The sequence below is a fragment of the Carcharodon carcharias genome, chromosome 9 (genome assembly GCF_017639515.1).
Source record: "Carcharodon carcharias isolate sCarCar2 chromosome 9, sCarCar2.pri, whole genome shotgun sequence".
In the NCBI taxonomy this organism is placed as follows: domain Eukaryota; kingdom Metazoa; phylum Chordata; class Chondrichthyes; order Lamniformes; family Lamnidae; genus Carcharodon; species Carcharodon carcharias.
The window spans coordinates 69512100-69537566 of NC_054475.1; the positions used below are offsets into that span (position 1 = coordinate 69512100).

At 47.6% G+C, this 25467-nt stretch overlaps 1 protein-coding gene across 3 annotated transcripts in view; it reads right to left on the reverse strand.

The window, feature by feature from the left end:
• Positions 1 to 25467, reverse strand: part of ipo9 (importin 9) — a 141347-nt gene that overhangs the window by 52126 nt on the left and 63754 nt on the right. Inside the window, exons 4-5 of one of the 3 annotated variants that reach the window (XM_041195954.1) lie at positions 3716 to 3917; positions 3482 to 3570 (exon numbers count right to left, since the gene is read on the reverse strand). The exons of 1 other annotated variant lie outside the window; for it this stretch is intronic. In XM_041195954.1, the coding sequence (XP_041051888.1) occupies positions 3482 to 3570; positions 3716 to 3917 (291 nt within the window). The remainder of the gene's footprint in view (positions 1 to 3481; positions 3571 to 3715; positions 3918 to 25467) is intronic. One more of the 3 variants, XM_041195956.1, reaches the window with a different exon arrangement.

A 25467-nucleotide genomic window follows, 5' to 3' on the forward strand; every position in this document is an offset into this window, starting at 1 on the left:
GCGTGATGAACAATAGAGACTGGCTGCCTCTATCTCTCTGGTGTCTCTCTCTCAGATTCTTGCAGATTGACCTGTCAGGTTCAGTGGTGTCTTAGGAAACCCTGTAAGATGATGGTGTAGTGGCAACGTCACTGTCCTAGTAATCCAGAGGCCCAGGCTAATTAATGCTCTGGGGACATGGATTTAGACCCCATCACTGCAGCTGATTTGAAGATTTAAATTAAAAAATTTAAAAATTTAACTTTAATTAATTTTAAAAATCTGGAATTGAAAGCTAGTCTAAATAATGGTGACCATGAAGCTATCATTGATTGTTGTAAAAACCCATCTGGTTCACTAATGTCCTTTAGAGAAGGAAATCTGCCATGCTTACCTGGTCTGACCTACAATGTGATTCCAGACCCACAGTAATGTGCTTGACTCTTAACTGCTCTCTGAAAGGGCCTAGCAAGTCACTCAGTACAAGGGCAATTAGGGATGGGCAACAAATGCTAGCCTTGCCAACAATGCCCAAAACCCATGAAAGAATAAAAAAGCCAATACTACAATGGCCTGCTATCCGCTCACAAAGCCCATATCCATGATCACATGGGCCTTGTATCGAGGTAGAAATGCTCATTAACTATCCTTCCAATCCCAATTCCATTCTATCTTGGAATTAAGTAGGTAGCTTAAAGTATAACCAGTGAATTTGACATTCCTATCACCTCCCTGAGAAACTTGGAGGCTAACCGTCTACCCATGGCCAACAAAACTGCTCTTGCCATTGCCTTCAGGTCTGACTATCTTGCACTTTCTTCCCAGTAAAAGAACCTAAGCCCCAAATTAACCAGCAAGCCACCCAAGCTTGTTGTTGGCAGAATTCAGAACAGGTCTCATGATCCCTTCATGCCTCCATTTTACCTTAAAGATAGTCCCTAAACACAATTTTATAAAGTTCATAATTGTAACATATCAGTTTCAGAGAACTGATCCTTGTGGTGGGGGAATCCAGAGCAAGGGGGCATGATCTTAAAATTAGAGCTAAGCCAATTAGAAGATGATCTTCACACAAAGCACAGTGGAAATCTGAAATTGAGAATGCTGCGAGTCAACTGGAGCTTTCAAGAAAGCTTGATTTTTACTTAAAAGGTATCGGGTGGAGAGAGTAAAGGTGGTAAATGGGGCTGAGGTACAGATCAGTCATGGTTTAATTGAATGGTGGAACAGGCTTGAGCAGCCCTGTGGCATAAAGTTGTGATATATCTCAGAACTCTCAATGCAGAGGAGGCCCTTCGGCCCATCGAGTCTGTACCGACATGTGAGAAACACCTGACCTACCTACCTAACCCCATCTACCAGCACTTGGCCCATAGCCACGAATGTTATGATGCACTAAGTGCTCATCCAGGTGCTTTTTAAAGGGTGTGAGGCAACCCGGGTTCACCATCTTCCCAAGCAGTGCATTCCAGACCGTCACCACCCTCTGGGTAAAAAGGTTTCTCATATCCCCCCTAAACCTCCTGTCCCTCACCTTGAACCTATGTCCCCTTATGACTGACCCTTCAACTAAGGGGAACAGCTGCTCCCTATCCACCTTGTCCATGCCCCTCATAATCTTGTATACCTCGATCTGGTCGCCCCTCAGTCTTCTCTGCTCTAACGAAAACAACCCAAGTCTATCCAACCTCTCTTCATAACTTAAATGTTTCATCCCAGGCAACATCCTGATGAATCTCCTCTACACCCCCTCCACTGCAATCACATCCTTCCTATAATGTGGCAACCAGAACTGCACATAGTACTCCAGCTGTGGCCTCACCAAGGTTCTATACAACTCCAATATGACCTCCCTGCTTTTGTAATTTATGCCTCGATTGATAAAGGCAAGTATCCCGTATGCCTTTTTCACCATCCCACTAACATGCGCCTCTGCCTTCAGAGACCGATGGACACACATGCCAAGGTCCCTTTGCTCCTCAGAACTTCCTAGTGTCATGCCATTCATTGAATATTTCATTATCAAATTACTCCTTCCGAAGTGTATCACCTCACACTTTTCAGGGTTAAATTTCATTTGCCACTTATCTGCCCATTTGACCATCTCGTCTATATCTTCCTGTAGCCCAAGACATTTAACCTCACTGTTAACCACCCGGCCAATCTTTGTGTCGTCCGCAAACTTACTAATCCTACCCCCCACATAGTCATCTATGTCGTTTATATAAATGACAAATAATAGGGGACCCAGCACAGGTCCAGGTGGTATGCCACTGGCTTCCAGTCATCACCCTCTGTCTCCTACAACTAAGCCAATTCTGTATCCCATGTGTATTTGCCTTCTTGATAAGTCTCCCATGTGGGACTTTGCTGAAATCCATATAAACTACATCAACTGCACTACCCTCATCTACACACCTGGTCACCTCCTCAAAAAATTCAATCAAATTTGTTAGGCATGACCTCCCTCTGACAAAGCCATGCTGACTATCCCTGATCAAACTTGTCTCTCCAAGTGGAGATGGATTCTCTCCTTCAGAATTTTCTCCAATAGTTTCCCTACCACTGACGTGAAACTCACTGGCCTACAGTTCCCTGGCTTATCTCTACAGCCCTTCTTAAATTGCAGAACCACATTAGCTGTTTTCCAGACTTCTGGCACCTCCCCCATGACCAGAGAGGAATTAAAAATTTGAGTCAGAGCTACTGCGGTCTGCTCCCTTCCCTTCTCAGCACTCTGGGACACAAATCATCTGGACCTGGAGATTTGTCCACTTTTAACCTGCCAACATCTCCAATACCTTATCACTCCCTATATCAATTTGCTCAAGAACCTCGCAGTCTCTCTCCCTGAGATCGATACCTTCATCCTCATTCGCTTGGGTGAAGACGGATGTGAAGTATTCATTCAACACTCTAGCAATGTCCTCTGGCTCCACCCATAGATTGTCCCCTTGGTCCCTCGTGGGCCCTACTCTTGCTAAGCAAAAATTCACTGATCAGAGACAGGTCAAAAAACAGGGAATGAAAATTGTAAGATACAGATTCACCATTCTTACCAGGAAGATTTATCTTACCAGGAAGATTTATCTGCAAAGCATTGTTTGCCTGAAGAAGTGCTCATGGATGACTCTGCCATTTTTTAGGATAGGTACATTTAGGTCTGATGGATCCAACACATTGCATCTCCTGTGCCTGTTCCATGTCGTCACAGAATCCAACTGACTGCACAAAACTACAGATCAGTCTGGAGAGGCTAAGCCTCTAACATGGCCATCAAACAGGGGTCACTGCCACAGAACAGGGCCAGGGGGACAGGTGGAGAAATCTGCTCAATGACACAGCTGAAATTGCCAGTCTGCAAACTAAAGGCCATCTGATTTGCAGCCACCCAAGTAGCTCACATCCCATGAATAAAAGAAAATACCTTTAATATATAAAATTCAGAAAATCAACTATTTTCTGAAATATTCTTTTACTTGAAAGATTTGATAGCACTCACCTCAGCCATTGTAAAAATCTTGTACATTTCAGGCAAAATTACAGGAGCCACCAGCGGCATCTGTGTGTCTGTCACTTCTCGGGTGAATTCTACAGAGGAAACAACAAAGAGGAGTCAGGAAGCAAGAATAGTCTCTGCTTCTTCTTCAGAATCCTCCTACATTTGAAAGATTCTGAACTATGACAGCCTGTTTAAAACAGTGAGGATTCTGATGAGACTTCCCGTTAATCATACCTGTGAGTACCCGCATGGCCCCATGCACTGCATTCACATCACCGCTGATCAGCATTTCCATCAACAGTCTGAAGAGCTCTGGCCACGCCTCGGGCCAATCCCAGTGAGCTATTGCTGATATAGCATAGGCTACACTTGATCGCACTTTACTGATTGGCTCTCGAAGACCATTTGGTAAAAGCTCCCTGATGGCCACCTTTGCCTACAACAAAAGTTTAAGTAAATGGTCAGATTGTTGTAATCTCAGCTCCTTTTATCACTCATTCTCAGTTTGTGGGTCAGATTAGAAAGGCCAGGTTTATGGCCCATCCCCAGTTGTCCCAAAACAGCAATGGAAAAACTTCTTGGAAGGCCACGTACAGTGGAACCACAGTCTCATGTAGGCCAGCCGAGGACCGGAGAAACAGGGTCCATCCCTGGTGTATAGTGAGGAACCAGGTGGTTTTCCATACATACGAATGAGGAGTAGGCACTTCAAGGCTGCTCCGCCATTCAATAAGATCACGACTGATATGATTGTAACCTCAACTCCACATTCCTGCCTACCCCAATAACCTTTCACAACCTTGCTCATCAAGAATCTATCTAGCTCTGCCTTAAAAATATTCAAAGATTCCACTTCTACCGCCTTTTGAGAAAGAGATTCAAAGACTCACTACCCTCAGAAAATAATTCTCCCCTAGTTCTAGATTCTCCCACAAGAAGAAACATCCACCCTGTGAAGGATCTTAATGGTTTCAATCAAGTTGCCTCTTACACTTCTAAACTCTAGTGGATACAAGCCTAACCTGTCCAAGCTTTCCTTATAAAAAAACCCACTCATTCCGGGTATTAGTCAAGTAAGCCTTCTCTGAACTGCTTCTAATGCATTTACATTCTTCCTTAAATAAGGAGGCCAATACTGTACACAGTACTCCAGATGTGGTCTCACCAAAGCCCTGAACAACTGAAGCATAACCTCCCTACTTTTGTATTCAACTCTCCTCACAATAAACAATAACATTCTATTAGGTTTCCTAATTACGTGCTGTATTTACATAATAGCATTTTGTGACTCATGTAGTAGGATACCCAGATCCCTCTGAATCTCAAAGTTCTCACCATTTAGATAATAAGCTTCTTTTTTATTCTTCCTACCAAAATGAGCAATTTCACATTTGCCCACATTATACTTCATTTTCCAGATCTTTGCCCAATCGTTTAACCTATATACGTCCCTCTATTACCTCGTTATGTCCTCTTCACAACTTGTTTCCCTACATTTCTTTGTGTTATCAGCAAATTTAGCGACCAAATCATCCAAGTCATTTATATAAATTGTAAGAAGTTGAGCGCTGATCTCTGTGGCACACCATTTGTTACATCCTGCCATTTATACTTACGCTGTTTCCTGTTTGCTAGTCAATCTTCTATCCATGCCAATATATTACCCCCTACACCATGAACTTTAATTTTCCACAATAACCTTTAATATGGAACCTTATCAAATGCTTTCTGGAAATCTAAATACAGTACATCCACCTGTTCCCTTTTATCGAGAGCATATTTGACTCCTTCAAAGAACTCCAATAAATTGGAATAAATAACATGATTCTCCTTTCACAAAACCATGTTGACGCTGCCTGATTGCCTTGAATTTTTCTAAGTGCCCTGCTATCACATCTTTAATGATAGCTTCTAACATTTTTCCTATGACAGGTATTAACTGGCCTGTAGTTTCCTGCTTGCAGTCTCCCTCGCTTTTTGAATAAAGGAGTTACATTTGCCATTTTCCAATCTAATGGAACCTTCCCTGAATCTCGGGAATTTTGGAAAATTAAAACCAGCCCATCAACTATTTCATAAGCCACTTCTTTTAAGACCCTAGGATGAAGTCCATCAGGATCCAGGAATTTGTCAGCCCACAGCTCCAACAATTTGCCCAATACCGCTTCACCAGTGATTATAATTTTCCCAAGTTCCTCCGTTCCTTCCATTTCCTGATTTACAGCTATTTCCAGGATGTTACTTGCATCCTCTATAGTGAGGACTGATGCAAAATACCTGTTCATCTGCCATCTCCCTAGTTTCCATTATCTGTTCTCCACATGCACTTTCTATAGGACCAACACTCACTCTGTTAACTTTTTTCTCTCATACTCTATTTTTGTCATTCTTTGCTGCTCTTTAGATTCTGCCCCATCTTCTGATCTGCCACCCATCTTTGCACAACTGTATGCTTTCTCTTTAAGGTTGACACTGTCTTTAACTTTATTTAACTACAGATGATGGGTCCTCCCCTTGGAATTTTTCCTTCTCAATGGAATATATCTATTCCGTGTATTCTGAAATATCCCTTTAAAAGTCTGCCACTACATCTATTGACCCATCCCTTAACCTCATTTGCCAATTCACTTTAGCTGGCTCTGCTTTCATGCTTTCATAATTGCCCTTATTTAACTTTAAAATACCGGCTCTTTTGGCAGTCTCTTCTTGGCCTCCACCTATCACTGGCCCCCTATCGAGCTCTACCTGTCCCACTCACCCCCCTCTACTAACTGATATTTCATCTCATTTCCAAATGTCTTAGTTCTGATGAAGGGTCATACGGACTCAAAAGGTCAACTGTATCCCTCTCTGCAGATGCTGTCAAACTTGCCAAATTTTTCCAGGTATTTTTGTTTTTTTTATAAATAAAGGTCTTGGACCCACTCATTTCTCCCTCAAATTGAATGTAAAATTCAATCATATTATGATTGCTGCTACCTAGGGTGTCTTCGCTATGAGGTTATCAATTAATCCTATCTCGTTGCCCAGTACCAGGTCCAGAATAGCCTGCCATCTGGTTGGCTCCAGAACATGCTGTTCTAAGAAACTATCCCAAAAACATTCTATGAACTCATCTATGCTACCTTTGCGCATATGATTTTTCCAGTCTATGGGAGGTGATGACTTGGTGGTATCGTCCCTGAACTAGTAATCCAGAGATCCAGGGTAATGCTCTGGGGACCTGGGTTCGAATCAATAACTGAATTCAATAAAAATCTGGAATTAAAAGTCTAACAATGTCCATGAAACCATTGTTGATTGTTGTAAAAACCCATCTGCTTCACTAATGTCCTTTAGGGAAGAAAATCTGCTGTCCTTACCTGGTCTGGACTACATGTGACTCCAGATCAGGTAAGACTTAACTGCCCTCTGAAATGGCCGAGCAAGCCACTCAGTTGTATCAAATTGCTACAAAGTCTCAAAAAAGGAACAAAACTGGACAGACCACCTGACGTTAACCGAGGGATCGGAAACAACAACGGCAAACTCAGCCTGTTGACCTTGCAAAGTCTTCTTACCATCATGTGGGGGCTAGTTCCAAAATTGGGAGGGCTAATCAAGCACAGCCTGCAAGTTACCTTCACTGAATCATATCTTACAAATAACGTGCCAGACACCACTGTCACCATCCCTGGGTATGACCTGACCCACTGACAGAACAGACCCAGCTGAGGTGGTGGCACAGTGGTATACAGTCAGGAAAGAGTTGCCCTGGGAGTCCTCAACATCGACTCTGGACCCCATGAAGTCTCATGGCATCAGGTCAAACATGGGTAAGGAAACCTCCTGCTGATTACCACATACTACCTGCTCTCAGCTAATGAATCAGTGCTCCACCATGTTGAACACCATTTGGAGGAAGCACTGAGGGTGGCAAGAGTGCAGAATGTACTCTGGGTGGGGGACTTCAATGTCCATCACCAAGAGTGGCTCGGTAGCACCACTACTGACCGAGCTAGCCGAGTCCTAACGGATATAGCTGCTGGACTGGGTCTGCGGCAGATAGCAAGGGAACCAACAAGAGGGAAAAACATACTTGACCTCATCCTCACCAACCTGCCTGCTGCAGATGCATCTATCCATGACAATATGAGTAGGATCACCGCACAGTCGATGTGAAGACGAAGTCCCACCTTCACGCCAAGGATACCCTCCATCGTGTTGTGTGGCACTACCACCGTGCTAAATGGGATAGAGTTCAAACAGATCTAGCAACTCAAGACTAGGCATCCATGAGGTGCTGTGGGCCATCAGCAGAATTGTACTTGAACACAATCTGTAACCTCATGGCCTGGCATATCCCCCTCTCTACCATTACCATCAAGCCAGGGTATTAACCCTGGTTCAGTGAAGAGTGCAGGAGGAAATGACAGGAGCAGCACCAGGCATACGTAAAAATGAAGTGTCAGCCTGGTGAATCTATAACACAGGACTACTTGCGTGACAAACACCATAAGCAGCAAGTGATAGACAGAGCTAAGAGATCCCATAACCAACGGATCAAATCGAAGCTCTGCAGTCCTGCCACATCCAGTCATGAATGGTGGTGGGCAATTAAACAACTCACTGGAGGCGGCTCCAGAAATATGGCTGGAGTCATACCTAGCACAAAAGGAAGATGGTTGTGTTGTTGGAGGTCAGTCATCTCAGCTCCAGGACATCACCACAGGGGTTCCTCAGGGCAGTGTCCTCAGCCCAACCATCTTCAACTGCTTCATCAATGATCTTCCTTCCATCACAAGGTCAGAAGTGGGGGTGTTCACTGATGGTTGCACAATGTTCAGCACCATTCACAGTCCATGTCCAAATGCAGCAAGACCTGGACAACATCCAGGCTTGGGCTGACAAGTGGCAAATAACATTCGCACCACACAAGTGCCAGGCAATGGCCATCCCCAACAAGAGAGAATCTAACCATCACCCCATGACGTTCAATGGCATTACCATCACTGAATCACCATCTATCAATATCCAGGGGGGGTTATCACTGACCAGAAACTGAACTAGCCAAATAAATACTGTGACTACAAGAACAGGTCAGAGGCTAGGAATCCTGCGATGAAAACTCACATCCTGACTCTCCAAAGCATGCCCACCATCTGCAAGGCACAAGTCAGGGGTGTGATGGAATACTCCCCCCTTGCCTGTATGAGTGTAGCTCCAACAACACTTAAGAAGCTTGACATGATCCAGGACAAAACAGCTCACTTGATTGGCAAATCCACAAACATTCACTCCCTCCACCACCAACGCACAGTGTGTACCATCTACAAGATGCACTACAGGAACTTATCAAGGCTCCTTAGACAGCACCTTACAAACTCAGAGCCACTACCATCTAGAAGGACAAGGGCAGCAGATACATGTGAACACCACCATCTGGAAATTCCCCTCCAAGTCACTCACCATCCTAACTTGGAAATATATTGCCATTCCTTCACTGTGACTGGGTCAAAATTCTGGAACTCCCTTTCTAACAGCACTGTGGATGTACCCACACCACACGGACTGCAGCGGTTCAAGGCAGCAGCTCATCTCTACCTTCTCAAAGGCAACTAGGGATAAGCAATAAATGCTGGTGCAACCAACAAAGCCCACATCCCACGAATGAATAAAAAAAATGTAGATTAAATTCCCCCACTCCCAGAATTGACGTCTTGCCTTCGTCATTTCTCATCTCTACCTAAACTGCTTCTACATCCTGATTTCCTGAACTTAGGTCATCCCTCTCCAATGTGCTCATATGATCATTAATTAACAGAGCCACTCCTCCACCTTTTCCTAACTTCCCGTCCTTCCTAAATATCACATACCCTTCAATATTCAGGTTCCAATCTACGTCACCCGCCTATATCATCCTGTAGCTATGTCTCTCTAATCCAATCATAGTTATTTATTTCTATTTGCTCTATCAGTTCATCCGTTTTGTTTTGAATGCTACATACATTCCGATACAGAGCCTTTAGTTTTGTCCTTTTATTATTTTTGTAACATCTAGCCTTATTCTGCTGATTCACTCTTCGATTTGTACTCTCTTCTTAATTCGGTGCCTAGCTCCTCATACTGACTATGCAGAACCTCTTTCCTCATCCAGCCTATGTTGTTGGTACCCACATGGACCAAGACAACTGGACCCTCTCTCTCCACCCCCCCCACAAGTTCCTCTCCAGCCCATGTTCTGAACCCTGGCACCAGACAGGCAGCATAGCCATCTGGACTCTCACTTCTTGCTACACAGAACAGTGTCAATCTGCCTCAGAATACTATCTCCTATTACCATTAGTTCCATTTTTGTTCCCCCTACTTGAATGGCTTCCTGTATCACAGTGCCATGGTCAGTCAGCTTACCCACCTTGCAGCCCCCACTCCCATCCAAACAAACTGAAAGAACCTCAAATCTTTTGGACAATTGCAGGGGCTCACACTCCTGCCCTCTGCATCCCCTTACCTGCCTCAGCTGTAGTCACACCCTCCTGTTCCTGACCATCTTCCAAATCAGAAGACCCTATCTTAAGGGATGTTACTACCTCCTGGTGCAAAGCGTGCAGGTACCTTTCCCCTTCCCTGATGCCTCGCAGTGTCTGCAACTCAGCCTACAGCTCAATGACTCTGAGCCGAAGCTCCTCAAGCTGCACACTTACTGCAGACATGTTTGCCCTGGACATATACCTACCCTGCCATCCTTATGTGTTTTAATTAATTGGCCTAGCCAGCGATGCCAACATCCCATGAAATAATTACATAATTATTCTATTCAATTATTTATTTTCCTTTATGTACTTTAGTAATCTTACCACAAATTCCTGAACTATTTAAAACCTCATCCCTAACCTCACCAAACTCTCAGCACTACGTTGAGGTCACATTCCAGTGACACCCCAGCACCTGTCGCCACTTGCCAGGGTGGGAGTAAACTCAAGCTCTGGTTTGCATGGCCAGGGTCAGACCTCTACACACTAGACACATGCTTCTAAACAACTCTGGATCAGTGTTCAAAATTTCAAAGCCTGCACTACTTTAAAACAAAAACTTATCCTCTAACTTACAAAACATTTGGTTCAGCATGAAGGGGCAGGGAGAGGAGGGGCGGGAGGCGGCCCAGGGAGGGGGTTGGGGAGGGGGGCCAAGGGAGAGGAGAGGGGATAGCAGCCAGCGAGAGGAGGAGTAGGGTGGAGGCCCAGGTACAGCTGGGGGGGGGTTGAGGAGGGGTGTGGAGGAGGCCCAGAGATAGGAGGGGGGGTGGGGAAGATCCATTCCTAAGTCCCATGTACCAATAAACCATTAGAGAGGAGCAAAGATAAACCACTAGAGAGAGGAGCAAAGAAAGAGGCTTCAAGGATTAAATGTGCTGCGATTGACAGGCTCCAAGTAATCCTGGAGAGCTGAAAAGGCATCAGAAGGTCTGTGACTCCATCCTGCAGGCCACTGGGACAAACATAACCTTTTGGAGCAGTGGTATTCTGCTTGGCTAGAGTGCAGACTCTGGAATCCAGGGAAAATAGTCTTGGGAGACAAGATTGAAACCCTGGGAAGTGAGCAGTTGTTGAGGCAGTTTAAGTGCCTTTTGGGGCAATTTTCAAGACTTGATCTTCAAAACAGAGTGAAGACTTGCAATCCCTCATAAGGGGGACAGAGTTTTAACAAGATTGCATAATTCACAGTGGAACCTGTAGTCTTGGTGGGATGTTAAGAAATTCTTGGTTGCATTTGCTATTTAATATGCAATGTGGGTGTTAGACCACAGTTTACCTCTTAATTCACATTTACCTCATTAACGCTGAATGTTAGATTATAAGATAGATATTGTAAATTGTTTTATTTTTCTGATCTTGTAAAGTTTATTTTGTTTGTTCAAATATCATGGAATCTTGTGGCTTTGCTCTCTAAGGTTCCTGGGGTCTCAAATTTTGTCTACTCTAAACAAAAAGGTGCTAGTCGCTAACCAGAGCATACCCAAAGCTTGGGGGTCTAGTCCAGGATCATAACCTTATTTTAACTACCAGTTATTGATGTCAATCCACCCTTTTCAAACTTTTTAATCACGGTCACAAAATTTCAAATGTTCCTCCACTGAAATCTGAGCCACTTGTCCAATCTCAATCCCCAGAGCTTGACTGCCTCATTGGGCTGGAAAACACTGGTCAAGGGAGTTCTCTTGTACATATTTCAGGAATCCTTCCCGTCTTTGACGTATTACCATCCCAGTCCTTATTAGGATAATTAACTCCCCATTATCACTACTCAGTAGTTCTTTGAATCTTTCTATACATTGCCTGCAACTTTGCTCCTCTTTCACCTTTGCTCCCAAGGCCCATAGTATGCACCAAATAGTGTGAAAGCTCATCTATCGTTCCATAGTGTTTGTAGGGAAATCCATGTTTAATAATATTAAATTATCAAGGAGTCAGTGTATCAGTCAATTAACCTAATATGTAAGGCGCTATGAGAGCCTGTCTTTAACTGTCTGCCGTTTTGCCTTAGGCCGGGTGAGACCAACCTTTTCAGTCGGGGGGCCGGGGAGCACATTTCCGTTTTCTTCTCTCTCAAGAGGCCGATGTGCAACTTTCAGAGATAAGGTTGGACATGACATGAAAAGTGAATTTCAAAATAAAGATGTGGCATGAACAAAGGAAGCAACTTGCTAAGCAAAGTTAAAACAATTCCAAAACAATAAATAGATAAAGAGCAATTAATAAAGTTCACCATTAGAGTGTGAGGGGGATCCAGGTCTGGTTGTCAGGCTCATTCCCAATCTCTTGATGCTCACTCACCCTCACCCACCGTGATACTGTGTTGGTGTGGGGGTGAGAGTGAGAGAGACTGTGAATGAACCCCACGCACATACTCAAACCCTCATCAATACAAGACTCTCATGCTCACGAGTCTCTCTTTCCCCTATCCAGCTAGGAGTGAGTGATTCCTTCCCCAACTGACTTGGAGCAAGTGGCGCCCTCCCCCTTCCCCTCCCAGAGCGGGTGGCTCCCTCCCTCCTCCCAGAGCGAATGGCTCCCTCCCCCCTCCAGGCCCGTAGCTTCCTCCCCCTCCCCATCCTGGAGCGAGTGGCTCCCTCCCCCTCCCGGAGCAAGTGGCTCTCTCCCCTTCCTGACCCATAGCGAATAGCTCCCTCCCCCTCCCCATCCCCATCCTGGAGCGAGTGGCTCCCTCTCCCTCCCGGTCCCGGAGCAAGTGGTTCCCTCTCCCTCCCGGTCCCGGAGCGAATGGCTTCCACCCCCGCGTGGCCCAGAGCAAGTGGCTCCCTCCCCCGGCCAGGAGTAAGTCGCTCCCTCACCCGGCCCGGAGTGAGTCTCTCCCTTCCTCACCTGGCCTGGCCCAGAGTGAGTTGCTCCCCGGCCCGGACCGAGTGGCTCCCTCCCCCGCCCGGCCCGGCCTGGAGCGAGTGGCTCCCTCCCCCGTCCAACCCAGAGCAAGTGGCTCCCCCCGCACCCCGCCGGGCCCCGGAGCGAATGGCTTCCACCCCCGTGTGGCCCAGAGCAAGTGGCTCCCTAACCCGCCCAGCCAGGAGCAAGTGGCTCCCTCCCCCACCCGGTCTGGAGCGAGTGGCTCCCTCTCCCATCCAACCCGGAGCGTGTGGCTCCCCACCAACCGCGCCTGGCCCGGAGGAAGTCGCTCCCTCGCCCGGACCGGAGTGAGTCCCTCCCTCGCCCGGCCCAGAGCGAGTGGCTCACTTCCCCGCCCAGCCCAGAGCGAGTGGCTCCCTCCCACGCCTGGCCCAGTCCGGAGTGAGTGGCTCCCTCCCCCGCCCAGCCAGGAGCAAGTGGCTCCCTCTCCCGCCTGGCCCGGAGCGAGTCGCTCCCTCCCTCGCCCGGCCCAGAGTGAATAGCTCCCCCGCCCGGCCCAAAGCGAGTGGCTCACTCCCCCGCCCAACACTTTCTCTCTAATGCCTCTGTTTCGCTGCTGCCAGTATTCCTATTCCTCCAATCACAGAGTGCTCCTCTTCCACATTTGAGCCTATCAGCAACAAACACAGGAGAGTAACAGCTTGTGACTGCATGAGCAGTTTCTTTACGAATCTTCCACTACACTTCCTGGCATTTTGGAAACTCCCTCCACAGGCTGGACGTTGGACAAGTCTGCCGTAGGCCAAAGTAAGGTTACGTTTTATGATTTTACAACAGGACAAATGTTGAAGAAAACTCACTGTACTGTTACATTTTATGGCTTGATTAGAGAACACAGGAGGTCTCTTGTAGTTTATTTGTAAAAGCAAATGCTGTAGAAATGCTGTAGAGATTAGACTCTGGGAAGTGGTTGAACTTATTATGCTGTGTTTCTCTGTAGTGTAAAGTAAAATAGGTTTACGTCTCAAACCAGAGTTCTATGCCTTAAATTGTATTGGCTTTTTAATGTAACATTGTAATGCCTTAAAGAGAAACAGTCACTTTCCTTCAGAGTATGCAACAGATTTTTGGGTTTTATCAGTTCCTAATCAGTGTTGTAGTTATGCAGCTTCTGTGACTTTTATTACGTATGAACATGTGATGCATTATGGTATTTTGTAATGTGTATCTTACTACCTCAGCCTTAACACATCAATCATCTATATAATGATTTTATATATAGTATAGTGATTTTGTAATTGTTGTACTCGTTTAAGATTGTGTAGCTCTTGGACTTTTAGTTATTTTTTAAGAAACTTATTTCAGGTATCAGTAGTTACATATAGGCATTTGAACTTTCCAGAACACCAAAGATGCATCAGTTGGGTCTTTTGGGACAATGAGCCAGAACATGAATCATTAGGAAGTGACTCCACACATCCTCTTATCACAAGTAAACAGACACACAAATTACCTTGTGGTAACTTACTGGAAAGCTATAAATGTAATAAAATAACAGGGAAAAGATATTAGAAGAATGTTCCCACAAATGACTGACATCTTAGGGGACCAGTCAGGAATTAATGAGAAGTAACATCAGTAACTCTTTCGAGTACAAACCCGTTTCCATCTGTTTCAGGTGAAGTTACATTGTTTCATAGTTTGCCATTGTGAGATTTGAACTCTTGATCTTGAGATTACAAACCCAGTACCATAACTACTTGGCTATTTAGGCCAAGCCCAAGTAACATCAGTAACTCTTTCGAGTACAAACCCGTTTCCATCTGTTTCAGATGAAGTTACATAGTTTGCCATTGTGAGATTTGAACTCTTGATCTTGGGGTTACAAACCCAGTACCATAACCACTTGGCTTTTTAGGCCAAGCCCAAAATTACATTGTTTCATAGTTTGCCATTGTGAGATTTGAACTCTTGATCTTAGGGTTACAAACCCAGTACCATAACCACTTAGCTATTTAGGCCAAGCAAAACTTGATTCCCTTTGTAACTCTTTCGAGTACAAACTCGTTTCCATCTGTTTCAGATGAAGTTACATTGTTTCATAGTTTGCCATTGGGTGATTTGAACTCTTGATCTTGGGGTTACAAACCCAGTACCATAACCACTTGGCTATTATAGGCCAAGCCTAGAAGATGTAACTCTTTCGAGTACAAACCCATTTCCATCTGTTTCAGATGAAGTTACATTGTTTCATAGTTTGCCATTGTGAGATTTGAACTCTTGATCTTAGGGTTACAAACCCAGTACCATAACCACTTAGCTATTTAGGCCAAGCAAAACTTGATTCCCTTTGTAACTCTTTCGAGTACAAACTCGTTTCCATCTGTTTCAGATTAAGTTACATTGTTTCATAGTTTGCCATTGGGTGATTTGAACTCTTGATCTTGGGGTTACAAACCCAGTACCATAACCACTTGGCTATTATAGGCCAAGCCTAGAAGATGTAACTCTTTCGAGTACAAACCCATTTCCATCTGTTTCAGATGAAGTTACATTGTTTCATAGTTTGCCATTGTGAGATTTGAACTCTTGATCTTGGGGTTACAAACCCAGTACCATAACCACTTGGCTATTTGGGCCAAGCAAGTAACATCAGTAATTCTTTCGAGTACAAACCCATTTCCATCTGTTTCAGATGAAGTTACATTGTTTTATGGTTTGCCATTGTGAGATTTGAACTCTTGATAATCTTTTAAATTCAATGTAACTCTTTCGAGTACAAACCCGTTTCCATCTGTTTCAGATGAAGTTACATTGTTTCATAGTTTGCCATTGTGAGATTTGAACTCTTGATCTTGTGGTTACAAACCCAGTACCATAACCACTTGGCTATTTAGGCCAAGCAAAAGTGCTGACCAGGCATGTAACTCTTTTGAGTACAAACCTGTTTCCATCTGTTTCAGATGAAGTTACATTGTTTCATAGTTTGCCATTGTGAGATTTGAACTCTTGATCTTGGGGCTACAAACCCAGTACTATAACTACTTGGCTATTTAGGCCAAGCAAAACTTGATTCCCTTTGTAACTCTTTCGAGTACAAACTCGTTTCCATCTGTTTCAGATGAAGTTACATTGTTTCATAGTTTGCCATTGGGTGATTTGAACTCTTGATCTTGGGGTTACAAACCCAGTACCATAACCACTTGGCTATTATAGGCCAAGCCTAGAAGATGTAACTCTTTCGAGTACAAACCCATTTCCATCTGTTTCAGATGAAGTTACATTGTTTCATAGTTTGCCATTGTGAGATTTGAACTCTTGATCTTGGGGTTACAAACCCAGTACCATAACCACTTGGCTATTTGGGCCAAGCAAGTAACATCAGTAATTCTTTCGAGTACAAACCCATTTCCATCTGTTTCAGATGAAGTTACATTGTTTTATGGTTTGCCATTGTGAGATTTGAACTCTTGATAATCTTTTAAATTCAATGTAACTCTTTCGAGTACAAACCCGTTTCCATCTGTTTCAGATGAAGTTACATTGTTTCATAGTTTGCCATTGTGAGATTTGAACTCTTGATCTTGTGGTTACAAACCCAGTACCATAACCACTTGGCTATTTAGGCCAAGCAAAAGTGCTGACCAGGCATGTAACTCTTTTGAGTACAAACCTGTTTCCATCTGTTTCAGATGAAGTTACATTGTTTCATAGTTTGCCATTGTGAGATTTGAACTCTTGATCTTGGGGCTACAAACCCAGTACTATAACTACTTGGCTATTTAGGCCAAGCAAAACTTGATTCCCTTTGTAACTCTTTCGAGTACAAACTCGTTTCCATCTGTTTCAGATGAAGTTACATTGTTTCATAGTTTGCCATTGGGTGATTTGAACTCTTGATCTTGGGGTTACAAACCCAGTACCATAACCACTTGGCTATTATAGGCCAAGCCTAAAACTTGATTCCCTTTGTAACTCTTTCGAGTACAAACTCGTTTCCATCTGTTTCAGATGAAGTTACATTGTTTCATAGTTTGCCATTGGGTGATTTGAACTCTTGATCTTGGGGTTACAAACCCAGTACCATAACCACTTGGCTATTATAGGCCAAGCCTAAAACTTGATTCCCTTTGTAACTCTTTCGAGTACAAACTCGTTTCCATCTGTTTCAGATGAAGTTACATTGTTTCATAGTTTGCCATTGGGTGATTTGAACTCTTGATAATCTTTTAAATCTCTTTCTTTTGTAACTCTTTCGAGTACAAACCCGTTTCCATCTGTTCCTATTCAGATGAAGTTACATTGTTTCATAGTTTGCCATTGTGAGATTTGAACTCTTGATCTTAGGGTTACAAGCCCAGTACCTAACCACTTGGCTATTTAGGCCAAGCCTAAATTGGTTTTGTAACTCTTTTGAGTACAAACCCGTTCCCATCTGTTTCAGATGAAGTTACATTGTTTCCCATTGTGAGATTTGAACTCTTGATACTCTTTTGAGTAAACCTGTTTCCATCTGTTTCAGATGAAGTTACATTGTTTCATAGTTTGCCATTGTGAGATTTGAACTCTTGATCTTGGGGTTACAAACCCAGTACCATAACCACTTGGCTATTTAGGCCAAGCTATGTAACTCTTTCGAGTACAAACACATTTCCATCTGTTCCTATTCAGATGAAGTTACATTGTTTCATAGTTTCCCATTGTGAGATTTGAACTCTTGATCTTGGGGTTACAAACCCAGTACCATAACCACTTGGCTATTTAGGCCAAGCCAAAGTAACTCTTTCGAGTACAAACCCGTTTCCATCTGTTTCAGATGAAGTTACATAGTTTGCCATTGTGAGATTTGAACTCTTGATCTTGGGGTTACAAACCCAGTACCATAACCACTTGGCTTTTTAGGCCAAGCCCAAAATTACATTGTTTCATAGTTTGCCATTGTGAGACTTGAACTCTTGATACTCTTTTGAGTAAACCTGTTTCCATCTGTTTCAGATGAAGTTACATTGTTTCATAGTTTGCCATTGTGAGATTTGAACTCTTGATCTTGGGGTTACAAACCCAGTACCATAACCACTTGGCTATTTGGGCCAAGCAAGTAACATCAGTAATTCTTTCGAGTACAAACCCATTTCCATCTGTTTCAGATGAAGTTACATTGTTTCATAGTTTGCCATTGTGAGATTTGAACTCTTGATAACTCTTTCGAGTACAAACCCGTTTCCATCTGTTTCAGATGAAGTTACACTGTTTCATAGTTTGCCATTGTGAGATTTGAACTCTTGATCTTGGGGTTATAAACCCAGTACCATAATCACTTGGCTATTTAGGCCAAGCATGGAGCATTTGTAACTCTTTCAAGTACAAACCCGTTCCCATCTGTTTCAGATGAAGTGACGTTGTTTCCCATTGTGAGATTTGAACTCTTGATCTTGGGGTTACAAGCCCAGTACCATAACCACTTGGCTATTTAGGCCAAGCATGGAGCATTTGTAACTCTTTTGAGCACAAACACATTTCCATCTGTTCCTATTCAGATGAAGTTACATTGTTTGCCATTGTGAGATTTGAATTCTTGATACTCTTTTGAGTAAACCTGTTTCCATCTGTTTCAGATGAAGTTACATTGTTTCATAGTTTGCCATTGTGAGATTTGAACTCTTGATACTCTTTTTGAGTAAACCTGTTTCCATCTGTTTCAGATGAAGTTACATTGTTTCATAGTTTGCCATTGTGAGATTTGAACTCTTGATCTTAGGGTTACAAACCCAGTACCATAACCACTTGGCTATTTAGGCCAAGCCTAAATTACAAACATGTTTCCATCTGTTCCTATTCAGATGAAGTTACATTGTTTCATAGTTTGCCATTGTGAGATCTGAACTCTTGATCTTGGGGTTACAAACCCAGTACCATAACCACTTGGCTATTTAGGCCAAGCAAACTACTTGGCTATTTTGGCCAAGCTTATCTCCTGTAACTCTTTCGAGTACAAACCTGTTTCCATCTGTTTCAGATGAAGTTACATTGTTTCATAGTTTGCCATTGTGAGATTTGAACTCTTGATCTTAGGGTTACAAACCCAGTACCATAACCACTTGGCTATTTAGGCCAAGCTCTTAAAATGCAGCCATTGACTTTTGTTACATTTGCATCTTCAGTTGTAACTCTTTCGAGTACAAACCCGTTTCCATCTGTTTCAGATGGAGTTACATTGTTTCATAGTTTGCCATTGTGAGATTTGAACTCTTGATCTTGGGGTTACAAACTCAGTACCATAACCACTTGGCTATTTAGGCCAAGCTTTTTACAAACACATTTTCCATCTGTTTCAGATGAAATTACATTGTTTCATAGTTTGCCATTGTAAGATTTGAACTCTTGATCTTACGGTTACAAGCCCAGTACCATCACCACTTGGCTACTTAGGCCAAGCTTAAAATCTGTTTCCATCTGTTTCAGATGAAGTTACATTGTTTCATAGTTTGCCATTGTGAGATTTGAACTCTTGATAATCTTTTAAATGAAAACCAAATCAACAAAATTGGGATAAATCAGGCACAGCCCCTAATTCAGGTCAGCTGTAAAACCAAGAACAAAGTTTAAAGGAAACTTACAAACTTTAAATCAAAATGTGATTAAAGGGGTCAACAAAACACCCCAGTCCCCGCGGTGCCCACCGAGCACGGAAGGCCTCGAGAGTGCTCCTTCTCCAGGGACATCCGGCAGCGAACGTAGCCGCGGAAGAGGGACAAACAATCGGGCGGGACTCCCCCGTCGATCGCCCGCTGCCTGGACCTGTTAATGGCCAACTTGGCCAGGCCCAGGAGCAGGTTCACGAGGAGGTTCTCCTCCTTCCCGACCCCCTTCCGCACCGGGTGCCCATAGATCAGGAGCGTGGGGCTGAAGTGCAAACAAAACATCAATAAAAGGTTTTTCAAATAACTAAAAAGGGAGTGCAGCCTACAACACCCTATGTATACATGGTCCACGGACTCCACAAGACCGCAAAAAGGGCACGTGTCCTGAGAGTCCGTGAACCTATGCATCCTCTTATTATAAGGGACTGCTGCATGCAACACCCTCCAACCCAGGTCCCCGATAGAAAGGGGGAGGACACCTCCGTAGAGGGCCTCCCATCGAGGGCCTCCGCCGCCGGACGGCAACAAGGCACGCCAGGGCGTGTCCAGTCGACGGACAAGGGCGAGAAAATGGAAGGTGTGCAGCAGCAGTCCATACAAAAAGCCCCTCTTTGCTGTGCCAAAAGGCACAGAGGGCATGTCCCCGAGGCGGCTCATATTGCGGGGCACCAGCACCCGAGGGAGGGTTCGGGGCTTGGGGCCAATGTGGAATTCCGTCCGAACAGGGGAACGCTCAGACGGAAGACCACCGCGCACCTGGGCCACCTCAAGACCCAAAATAACGTCGGGTCCGAGCACGACCGTTCTCAGGTCTTGGATGGCATCGGCTGCGACCTGGACACTCACAGACGCGCGTCGCGCCAACTCCTGCGGGAGCATCCAGCCCAGTCCTCCGCCACCCAGCACGTCCCCGATCCTGGTCACCCCTGCGGCCACAGCCCTCCTCTCCGCCAACCACTGAAAAGGACGGAGGGGCGGATTCCTGAGCAGCGGCTCTCTGACGATAGCCGCTACTCCTGACGGGGGAGAGCTGCGTCGCGAGGCGACCACTTTCCAGACTTTGATCAGGTCCTGGTAAAAGACGGGCAACGCCTGCAAGGAGCCACCGAGGCCCAGCTGTTCTATAAACAGGAGCTGCACGTCATAATTCAGGCCGTGCACCTGACGGAAGAAATACGTCATCAGGGCACACCATCTAGGAGGAGGCTCAACGTAGAGGTATCGCTGCAGGGTCTGAAGGCGGAAAGTCGCCACCTGTGTGCGTAGGCACACTAGCGCCTGACCACCCTCCCTAAGCGGGAGACTCAGAACCTCGGCAGCGACCCAGTGCAATCTTTTGTCCCAGAAGAAGTCGACTAACAATCTCTGGATTCTTGTGACAAAGTCCGGGGGAGGGGTCAAAGTGACCAGCCGATACCACAACATGGCGGCGATCAGCTGGTTTATGACCAGAACTCGACCCCGGTAAGATAGCACTCGGAGCAGTCCTGTCCAGCGCCGCAGGCGAGCGGTGACTTTCGTCTCCAGTTCCTGCCAGTTTGCCGGCCAGGATTCCTCAGCGGGGCAGAGATGGACACCCAGGTAGAGGAGGCTGGTCCTGCTCCAGGTGAAAGGCCTGAGCTCCTCGGGTAGGGGATCCATCTGCCACTGACCGACCAGGAGTCCAGAACACTTACCCCAGTTGATCCTGGCAGAAGAAGCGGCAGAGTAGACCTCCTGGCACTCGCGCATCCTCCGCAGGTCAGCCGGGTCATTAAACATAAGGAGCACGTCATCGGCGTAAGCCGAAAGGACCACCCCGATGCCCGGCCCGCGCAGAACCAATCCCGACAACCTCCTCCGCAAGAGGCGCAGGAAAGGCTCCACGCAAATAGAATACAACTGGCCAGACAGGGGGCAGCCCTGACGTACCCCTCTCCCAAAGCGAAGGGGCGCCGTCAGGGACCCGTTAACCTTCACTAGACACTCCGCGGCAGTGTACAGAAGTCGGATCCGGGCGACAAAATGCGTCCCGAACCCGAAAGCTCGCAGAGTTCCGAGTAAGTATTCGTGATCCACCCTGTCGAACGCCTTCTCCTGATCGAGAGACAGGAAGGCGCTCGACAGACCAGCCCTCTGGGAATGGTGGATGATGTCCCGGACCAGATGGATGTTATCATAAATGGTTCGGTCCGGGACGGTGTAGGACTGGTCAGGGTGGATCATGTGGCCCAGCACGGTGCCGAGCCGGGAAGACATGGCTCGGGCAAAGATTTTGTAGTCCGTGCTGAGGAGGGAGACCGGGCGCCAGTTTTTAAGAAGGCGGAGATCCCCCTTCTTCGGCAGCAGGGCAATCACGGCCCTGCGCCACGAAAGGGGCATCTCCCCGGTAGCAATGCTCTCCCCCAGGACCCCCGCGAAGTCGCTCCCCAAGACGTCCCAGAACGCCCTGAAGAACTCCACGGTCAGCCCGTCTAGTCCCGGGGTTTTGCCCCTAGAAAGACCGTCGAGTGCGCCGGTCAGCTCCCCCAGACTTATAGGGGAGTCGAGCTTTCCGGCGCACTCCGGGCCGACCTGCGGCAGGTCCTCCCACAAAACTCTGCAAGCTTCCTCACTGGACGGATCCGGAGAGAACAGGGCAGTGTAGTAATCTCGGGCAATGGCCCTGATGCCCTCCGGATCCGAGACAAGTGATCCGTCGTCGGCCAGCAGCGTAAAGAGCTGCTTACGGACCCCGTGCCTTTTTTCCAGTGAGTAGAAGAAGGGAGAGCCACGGTCCATCTCCTTAAGGAAACAGATCCGCGACCTCACGAACGCGCCCCGAGACCCGACCAGTTGCAGGTCCCGCAGCGCGCCCTTCTTCTCATCGTACACCGACCGCAGGGCCGGGTCCGCGTCGGGCTGACGGAGACGTGCCTCCAGGTCGAGCACCTCCTTCTCCAACTCCTCGACCCTGGATTTGCGTCTCTTTGTCGACCCCTTCGCGTACTCTTGACAGAAAACTCGGACGTGAGTCTTGCCCACGTCCCACCATAGCCTCAAGGAGGGGAAGCCTCCCCGCTTCCTTCTCCAGCCGGTCCAGAAGCGACGGAACGAGTCCAGGAACCGCTGGTCTTCCAACAACAGGTTATTAAAATGCCAGTACGCGGACCCCGTCCGAGCGCAGAACGAAGTGAGCTCCGCCCACACCAGACGGTGGTCCGTGCACGGAACCTGCTGTATAGAAGCAGCCGGAACGCAGGACACGTACGCCTTCGAAACGTAAAGGCGGTCGAGTCTGGACGCTCCGACTCCAGGTGACACAAAGGTGAACACGCTGGAGTCAGGATGGAGATTTCGCCAGACGTCCACTAAGTCGAAGGACCTGACCAGGTCCCGCAACTTACTCACACCTCGCGTGCAGTGCGGGGTACCGTGACGGTCCCGGACCCCGAGGGTGCAATTGAAATCCCCCCCGAGGACGATGCACTCGCCAGCGTCGATGGAGCCGAGATGAGTGGACACTTCTTCAAAGAAGCTCGCTTGCTGCTGCGTGCCCAGGGGAGCGTACACATTCACAAAGTGAAGCACCGCCCCCCCCAGACGCACAGTCAGGTGCAGCAACCGGCCTGGCACTGGCTCCTTGACCCCCAAGATCTCCGGCTGAAAATGCGGGGCCAACAAGATAGCCACCCCGCCAGAATTGGAGGCTAGGTGACTCATGTAGACCCCCCCTCGCCACTCCAGGAGCCACGTGGCTTCGTCTCCCGGAACGGTATGGGTTTCTTGCAGGAAGCACAACGCATACTTCCCGTCCCTGAGGACCGAGAAGTTCTGGAACCTGCGCTGTGCGGCCCTGCTGCCGCGGATGTTGAGGCTGGCTATAGTCGTCTTCATTGTCAAAGGTACATCAAACCTTCACCTTAAGTCATTAAAAAGAAGAAGAGGACTTTTTAGTCCTTCCTCTCCTTCAGGAGCCCAGCGAGAAACGTTTGGACCCTCCGCCGCGCGTTCCTATCCAACTCAGGAGACTTGAGAGCCTCGCGAGTGGACCAGAACACCAGCGGAAAAGAATGCCACCGGTCCAAGGCCAACTGAACCCTGTCTCGGCGACCGCGATGACTCGCCAAAAAGTCCCGGAGTTCCCTTGGGGGGATGAGGGGGGAGTCAGTGGAGGGCACCAGGGGATCCACCGCCTCGCTTGAGAGCGACTCAGCGTAATCTCCAGCGCTCACCACGGACACCCCGTCCTCCTCCAGGTCGTCGCCTCCAGCTTCCGACCCCTCCCCCGCATTGAGTACGGGGGCTGATTCGGAGCTGCCAGCTGGCCCCACCTGTACCTCGATCCCACCCCCAGGATCAAGGCCAGAGGGGTCCTCTCTGGACTCCTCTAAACGTTTTGGGTCAGAGGGCAGCGGCAGTTCTGATGCCCGCTCTCCTCCCGGCACCGGGTCGTCCGGGGAGCTCAGGACAAGCTCCTGACCTAAAACTAGGACGCCCGGTGCTAAGGTTTGGGAGGGAGCGGGAAGGCCTTCGTTTTCGCCGCCACCCAATGACCCGTTGACATTTTTTAAATTTTGAAAGTTGCAGTCCCCCGATGAGCCAGAAGGTACCTCGGGGGTATCGAGGGTCTCTGAGTCGGGCACCACCTCAAGGGAGGTGCCTTCAGTGACCCCCGAGGGGCCCTGTTCAGGGGACTGCAGCAGGTTGACAGGGGTAATAGTGGTGGGAGTCGGTGCAGGGGTTTTGAGTTCCCCCAGAGGACAGGGCGAGATTTTACTTGGTGGAGACGCCACCACCTCTTCATCGGGGGAAGGGACACACCCAACTTCTTCAGTTTAGGCATCACCCACCTCCTCCTCCGAAGCGTGACGTCTCTTCCGGGTCAGGCTGGGGGCTAGGGAGACCTCCATTTCCGAGGCCCCCTCCTCCTTGTCCAGCCCTCCCGGACACTCCACCCTCTGGGTTTTGGGTGTTAGATACCCCGGCTCGGGGTCCCGCGTCCCTTCCCCGCCGGCCCCGGGAGCACGCGCAGGGACGACGCCGGGCCCAGCACTCGGCGCCTTAGCACCCACGGGCCCGGGAGCACACGCGGACACGACGCCGGGGCCGGATGTTGTCTTTTCCCCCGAGCCGGTGCTTGCAGGTGTTTGGGGGTTTTGGGGCGTTTCAGGGGCCGCCTCCAGGTTGCGGGTCTTCCTCTGCGCCTTCTTACGGCGTGGGGGCTCTCCCCCCGCCTCACCGGCAGCCGAGATGGCAGTGGCCGCCGGCGTCGCTTCCCCTTGCGGGGAGGGAGATGGAGTGGTGGCGGGGGGAGGAGGGGCGGTGCCAGCCGTGGCCACTTGGGTGGGGCTCGTAGCCTTGGAGGCGGGGCAGTTCTTCCTCACGTGCCCCGCCTCCTTACAAGCATGGCACCGCACGCCCTCCACGGTCCAGAAGACCCGATAGGCGGTCCCCTCAAAATTGATAACGAAGGCCCCCTCCAGGCACTCCTCCTGGGCCAAGCGGACAAATACCTGGCGCCGGAAGGAGTACACATGGCGGAGGGCCGAGTCCTTGAGGCCGAGCGGGATTGGTGCAACCCCCGACCTGACCTCCCCCAATTTATTAAGGTGGGGGAGGAGGAGCTCACTGGATAGAAAAGGCGGGATGTTCGAAATAATAATTCTCCGGGCGGTGGCCTCAAGGGGGTCCACCGCCAGAAAAGTCCCGCCCACAGTGAGTCCTTTTTGCAGGGCGAGGTGCACCGCCCGCTCGGACCTCAAGAAGAATATGGCCTTCCCATACATTTTAGAGGCCGCGACAATGGCTGAGGGGCCGACGACCCCAGCCATAGCCTTTACGCAGGCCTCTATTGTCATTTCAGGGTGAGCATAGCTCTTTACCCCAAGGGCCCTGGTCAGGAGGCGGAAAGGTGACAGGGCAGCGGGAGCAGCTGGAGCCGCAGAAGCAACCACCCCCGCATAAGTTTTCTTTTTTTGAGGCCCTGCCACCGGTGACAAAACCGCCTCCACATTAGCCCTCGAGGGCCCGGCCACAGGTGATG